Source organism: Alexandromys fortis, unplaced genomic scaffold (genome assembly GCF_014885135.2).
Source record: "Alexandromys fortis isolate MF-2015 unplaced genomic scaffold, M_Fortis_MF-2015_v1.1 scaffold_143, whole genome shotgun sequence".
Lineage (NCBI taxonomy): Eukaryota > Metazoa > Chordata > Mammalia > Rodentia > Cricetidae > Alexandromys > Alexandromys fortis.
In genome coordinates, this window is record NW_026068044.1 from 3,966,061 (window position 1) to 3,972,992 (window position 6,932).

The window sequence follows — 6,932 nt, forward strand, 5'->3', positions numbered from 1 at the left end:
GCGCTGTATTCATACAGATAGGAACACAGAAAGACATGAAAATGAGAAAACTGGGGGGAAAGGTTGGTTTTCAAAACTAGGAATCTTAGAATGGATTGAAAATGGATAGTAAATGTCACCTAAGAATGTTTTACATTTAGAGAATTGTTAAAAAAAAAATGAAAAGTGTTTAACTCATGGGGCTACAAAGATGGCTCAAGTGTTTAAAAGCACTCTAGAGAGGACTGAGTTTGGTTCTCAGCACCTACATGAGATGGTTTACAACCATCTGTAACTCCAGTTCTTGGATGATCTCATACCCCTTTTGGCCTCCTTGGGTATCAGCATACACACCAGCAGACATACAGGCACATACCATAAAAACCATCATTATAATAGAGAAAGTATATTTAACTCAGTTAAAAAGCCTGCCCATCCTTCCGAAATGGAGAAGTATATTTTCAAGTATTTAAATAATAGAGCATCTTAGGAAATGTGGTGAAATCTAAGACAAAAATCTCAAGGCAAAGAATATTAATCTAAATATAAATATAATATATAAATAATATCTAAATATCTGGTGCTGTTTCACCAGAGTGGAGGCAGGCACCCTGATAATGCCAAGAACTTTCTACAGTCTGCGAAAGACTTCACTAAACATAGCCAAGGCTTTTAGGAGACAATTGTCCCGGATATGTTGATATTGGTAGACCAACTTCTAACAAACCTAAAGCCTATGATTCGTTTCATATATGGCTTATGTAACCTGAAGGCATAATTAAAATCACTGGTTCCTTAAGGAAAAATCGTTCAGAAATACCCCAGCAATGTGTCCGAGTATCCACAGTTCCCCCACGTCAGGAGTTCCTTATCTGGAACCCCAGAAAATGACTCTACACAACATAGACTAGAACCTGCGATTTTCTACATCCGAACCATCGGCTGTGCTCAATCAGCTCTCCACAAACCCATAACACCGAGACTATAACGCTATGGTAATTCCCTGGCATATATTCCTTTCCAGCTCACTGATTGAAACCTGAAGTACTTCTTCCTATCAATTATCTCGTGAAGGCAGCACAAAAATGTAAGACGTCACAACAGCGGTTATCTAGAAAAGACGAACGCGTCAACCGGCTAAGCAGAACAGCAGCCACTCGGCAAACAGCCCTTCGCAAGGCTGCGTTCTGAAACCACGTTCTTCTTATACAGGAGTTGCAGAAGCTGAACAGAGAGTTCAAGTACCCCCCTTTGCATAGCTGCTCCAGTGCCAACGCCTTAGGCAACCAGAGCAGAATTACCCACAGCAACAGTAGGCAGTACGACCCAACCCAGACTGCAGTCATCTTTCCACAGTTTCCTCACTAGCATCCTTGAAGGGCTCAAAACTAAACTTCTGTTGTCAAGGGCCCACGGTTAACAAAGTTATGCTGACTTAATATGTTCCTCACACGGGAGGCAGAGAGCCGACTCGGGCCTGTCTCTGTACGACAGATCTTTCCGGGCTTCACACATTGGGCCTCCCTCCTATGTAGAACTAAAGCCTTCCCTGTCCAACACTTACGACAAATTGGCTTTTGAAAACGGGGTCAAAGTGGAACGGCTTGCCAACTGCTGGGCTCCTCACCACAGAAAAAGGGTTGCTTATGCAATGTTATTTACCTCTCTGGATGCCTTTATTGGTGTCTTTTCGCAGAGGATAGTTTTAAACAAGCTAAGCCTGAAGACAGAAAGTTAACTTGACTGATTTTGCCTAACGATTTGAAAGGGTGAAGATGGAAAAATACCTTTTGAGTGAAATACATACAGATTATAAAAATCCACATGGGCCCAAAACTTAAATTCTTTTACTTTCTACTGAGTCCATTTCTGATGTCTGGAATCAAATAAATAAATAAACAAATAAACAAACAAACAAACAAATAAATAAATACAAGCCTAACTCGCTTCTATTTCTATATTCTATAAATGACTGATAATGAGTCTTAACTCCAAACCATGAGACGGACACCGAGGGGAAAATGTAAGCTCAGATTGTAGCAGGGCAAGGGCCCAGGGCTTGGAACATCCTGGGCAAGATCACAGCCCCTGACTACAGTCAATGTCTGTCTGCCTTTCAAGAATCAGTCTCTCCCTCCTCCTGGGGCCAGTCGCTTCAGACGCAAGTTCAAAGCCTGCCAAAGGCCAAAGGCGGTGATGCGCACTAAACTTAGGAAATAAGTAGTGAGCGCCTGCTGTTAGGTCCAAAAGTCCAGTCTTTTCCAGAAACAGGAGGGATCGCTTTGTCCTCAAGGAGCTTACAGTCTAGCTCTAAGGACGCCTCATTGTTCTCCCAAATCAGGCGAAAAGCAGCCAGCTACAGCAGAACCCTATGAGGAAGGAAATGCCAGTGTCGCCGCATCAAAACGGATCTTCCCAACATGCACAAAACAAACCCAACAACCATCACTTTCCCAGGGCAGCATGCCCCTGGCCTCTGTGTTTTCCAAAAGCTAAAGTGTGTGTGTGGGGGGGGGGGGTGAGACATTCGATGTGCAGCAACAAGTCCAATATTTGCAAACAGGGACTTTGCCAACATCAGAGTTTTAGATTTTCCACATTTTTAAATGATCATTTGTATGCAGCCCTTTGTCTCCCTTCTCCCCACCAGCATGCCAGGATAACTAACTTCCCAAAAAAGAATGAGAAGGTGCTTCCAGTCAGATGTATAACTCCACAAACAGAAATGCATTTTTCCCAAAAGGAAAACCGGGATAAATGTTAACAAAAGCTTAATTCAAAGGATCGATTAATATTTAAGAAGAGTACCCATGAGCCATATTAATACTTTTGCCCACCTTACACAGAATTTAAAACTCCATCACAATGAAACCTGACAGCTTAAAGGTCAAAAGAGAGTTAGGCATACTCGTAAAGAGAAAAACAAAACAAGGCCTTCAAACTCAGCTTTTAATACCAACGAGTCAAAAGACTTACAAACCAACACACCCGCTAATAAGAGAACACAGCCAAAATCTGTATCCACTTTCCATCAGACGGTTGTGCATGCGTACATTAACGCCTCTTCAGCACGCGCAATTTTCATGGTGTTAAGGAGACACTAAGGGAGGGTAAGAGCATTTCTCTAGTAAAGTTGGTGGTTTGGATTTCTTTCAATGCACAGCTAAGGATCAGCTCCCTTCATCTCTGCCACCAACTGCTCTAGAGGGTCTCAGTACCAAGCTTGACACAACCTTCTGTGCCTATAAACACAAAGCACCAACATCCCAGGGTGCCGAGAAAGTCAAGCCTCATGCTGTCACTAGCCAGAAGTCTATGCTACTTTAATGTTTGTAAAACGCACCCCTTGCTTTCATAAAAGTTACGTTCACCAAAAAAATAAATAAAAGCCTCCTCCCCCCGAAAAGACACGGAACCCCATTTTATACCTAGTCTGCAAGGTTAAATGCATCATTTCCATTCAAATAAAAAGGCAAAACTGCACTGCCACCATTGTGTGTGGACATTCATGAAACTAATAAACACGATAAACTGCGCGAATGTTGTCAGCATTTGCCAAGCATCCACGTGTGTCCTCCTGGGACAGAAAATACTAGAACTAAGCTCTGGGACTCTGTGTCAGCTTCGGTCTCGCTCCTGACCCCTGACTCGTGTCCACGACCCTCTATCTCCACCAAGAGCTCCTCGGGGCTCGCGATGTCTGGCTGTGTGCAGCCTGAGCCTGGCTTGGTACAGACAGCCATCCCCTCCTTTCAGCTGGGACCCCCGCGCAGCTCAGCTGGGTTAGCAAGTTGTCATGGCCCAGGCGGCCCTCTGTTAGGGAGGCCGAGGGTGGGGTCCGGGCGCCCAGCCACAGTGGCCAGGGCTTGGGGAGCTGCGATTCCTCTAGGGTCGCGGAGACCTCCCGCGGTGCAAAAAGGGAACCGCTGGCACAGGAAGCCCGAGCAACCGCGGGGACCCGCTGAGGTCGCCCACCGCGCCAGGCGGGCAGGGGGCAGCAGGGAGGTCAGGTTTCGGGAGATTGCCCGCTATACCACCCGGTTTGGGAGATCGCCACGGGCGCAGCTAAGCACCCGCAGCCCATGCTGGCCGCCACCAGGGTCGAGAGGCCCGCGCAGCGCCTACTCCAGGCGGCTGCAGCTGGGAACTTCAAGCAAAGTTTTCTGCAGCTCCTGCCCCAGCCGCCCAGGGACCGGGAGCCCCGAGAACAAGTCCAGGCCCTAAGGTGACAGGCGCCGAGATGGAGGTCCCGCCTCCTGTGCTTGTCCTGCAGGCTCCTGCGTGTGCTGCACGGGCCCCGGGGCTCGGCGGTAGTTGCTTTCCCTCCGGCCATCGGCTAGCCCGGCTCACCCGCTACGCGATGCCTGGTCCAGCGCGCTCCTGCCCGGCCCCAAAGCTCGCTCGGACTGTTCCACTCAGGAGTAGCCTACGTCCCATGCGCCCCGGGAACTACAGGAGCGGCCCGCTTACCTGAAAACGTCTCCCCGGCGGCAGTTAGCAAAAGTCCAGCCAAAGTCACCAGGCAAGTCCCAAGTGTTCTCATGGTCCTGAGTGCACGCCGGGCCGCCTCGGGGCGGCGGCGGCCGGTAGACGCGGGAAGCCGAGGGGTAAGCGAGCCTAAGCTGCAGGCTGCCAGCGTAGACGCGACAGCAGCGAGACAGCAGACCCCAAAGTGGCAACAGTTGCACAAGTCCGAAGTCCCGCGGTTCCCGGGCTTGGGGACCGTGTTCTGGGTCCTCCTGCCCTCCTGCCGGCCCCCTCTTGGAGTCTGGCGTCGCTGGGAGAGGGAGCGGAGGGCGCGTCCGCCGAGCCCAAATCCTCGCTGGGATCCGGCGCTGCGCCCGCCTAAGCGCTGCCCCTGATCGGGACCGAGCCGCCCGCGGCGCCGTGGCGGTGGCCGTGGCCGTGATCGCGCGCCCGCTGTCCGCCGCCTCTCCTCCCGGCAGCGCCAGCCACCTCGGACGGCGGCGCGCTGATGGCCAAGCCCGCGCCGGCTGCGCGCGGGGCTCCTGCTCCGCGACTGACTGGCGGTGCCCCGCAGGCCGGCTGGAAGGAGCCCACGTCACGGCCGGGCCGGAGCCGCCGCGGCCCGCTAGAGGGCGCGAGCGCCCGTGTCCCCGGCCCGGGGCCAGCTCGGCCTGCGCGGCGCCTGCGGGCTCCGTGGGGCGGCCACTGCCAAGACGCGGGCGGGACCCGGCGGGCAGGAGCAACCGCCCGGGGCGCCACCCTCGACCCTAGCTCGCCCCGGCAGCGCCTGGGGCTTCCCACGCTGACCTCAGGGACAGGGACCGCGCCCCAACCAGAAGTTTGTCCCGGGTCACGGGCGGCGAGGAGGAGTTGGAACGCGCCAGGCACGGGGCGGCAGTGTCCCCGGCGGCGGCGGCGGCGGCGGCAGCCGGCTTGTTAGCGTCGGGAAGGAGCGGGAGCCGCCAGCTCCCTGGGTCGCTCGGTCTGCAGCTTGCAAGGGGCATGAACGCCGCTGTGCCCGAGCCCCGCGCCCGGGAAGCAGGACGCGCTTCTGCCACTCCGCTGCGCCGTGTGGCCGCTAGTGGGGCACGGAGCTCGGAAGGCAGCAGTCGTATGGAACCAGGGTTTGGGCAGAAATGGTGATTTCTGTATCTGGTGCAAATGGACGATGAATCAAACAACGTCTTAAAATAATTTTGTCGGTTTTCATTAAGAGAACAAGAAAGCTACGAATGATTAAATATAAAGTAAAATTCAAGTTTTTGTTGTAATTCTGTTTTTTGGTGTGTGTGTGTGTGTGTTTCTCCTTGCTCACAGTAACTATTAGGGCACCTGCAGGCTATTTACCAACCTAACTGCGGGCAATCACGCTTAAATTAGGACTGCATTTGTGTTCTGAGACTCATGGGTTAGTGGTCAATAGCCAGGATCCAGAGCTCTCCCCACTGCTTCACCGGGAGGCTCCTCCGGGCAGTTGTCACTTGCTTTGTCTTGCTCTTAAAGACTATAGACAAAAACAAACTCCTCAGTCCTGTTGTTGAAGGCTCTCCACCCAGAAAATTTCTGTGTCTGTCAGACCAAACACATTACCAGTATTTTCTTCGAGTATCCCTTTCAGAAGGTCCTGGTGAGGCCTTTCGCTTAGAAGTATCCACGTTAATCACTCGCTTACCACCACCACCACCCCCCCCACACACACACACACACACACATCACCATTTGGCTTTATCAGATAGCGAACCTGCTGGGCTTAGCCTGCACCTGGAAGGGAAATTTTGAAGACTCATACTTATTCCAAAAGAACCAACTAGTGACAGGTCAGATCCGCAACCTGACCTTTTGGATGAAATTATACTTTATAAGATAATTCAAATTTGTGTTTTAAAAGTAAATGATGACAAACTCCCCCCCCACCCCCCCACAAACCCGCCACAACATTTTGATGCTGGTGGGAGCATCCATAAAAGAGTAAAAGCCAAACGTGGTCTCATTGCTTCCAAGGATGTCTTTAAGTCGGATTAATTGAGATCGCCGGGCGGTGGTGGCACACGCCTTTAATCCCAGCACTTGGGAGGCAGAGGCAGGCGGATCTCTGTGAGTTCGAGACCAGCCTGGTCTACAAGAGCTAGTTCCAGGACAGGCTCCAAAACCACAGAGAAACCCTGTCTCGGAAAAAAAAAAAAAAAAAAAAAAAAAAAAGAGTTTGAGATCAGGTAACATCCCATTCATGGCCTGTGTTAAAGCTTTCAGCCTTCAACAATGCAGTTCCCATTAGTCAACTCCCTGGAGGCTGTTTTAGGCTGGTGGCTCCTTCAGAAGCTTCCTTGAGCTGAGGGTGTAGCTTTGAATTGGGGGGGGGGGGCAGTGCTGTCCAACACTGAGGGGAAAGAACCAGAGAACCAGAATGAAGACAGCGTGCCACTGTGGCCAATCTGGGCTCAGTCCTCTGGGTTCCCTTGGATTTGGGTATCCCGCTGTTACTACAA

General features: G+C 51.4%; 1 protein-coding gene across 2 annotated transcripts in view; it reads right to left on the reverse strand.

The window, feature by feature from the left end:
• Ptprm (protein tyrosine phosphatase receptor type M) overlaps positions 1 to 4,661 on the reverse strand; it is a 669,075-nt gene extending 664,414 nt beyond the window's left edge. For both annotated transcript variants that reach the window (XM_050166205.1, XM_050166204.1), the window contains exon 1: positions 4,450 to 4,661. In XM_050166205.1, coding sequence (XP_050022162.1) covers positions 4,450 to 4,522 — 73 coding nt within the window. In that variant the 5' untranslated portion in view covers positions 4,523 to 4,661. The remainder of the gene's footprint in view (positions 1 to 4,449) is intronic.
• Positions 4,662 to 6,932: the final 2,271 nt, after the last annotated feature.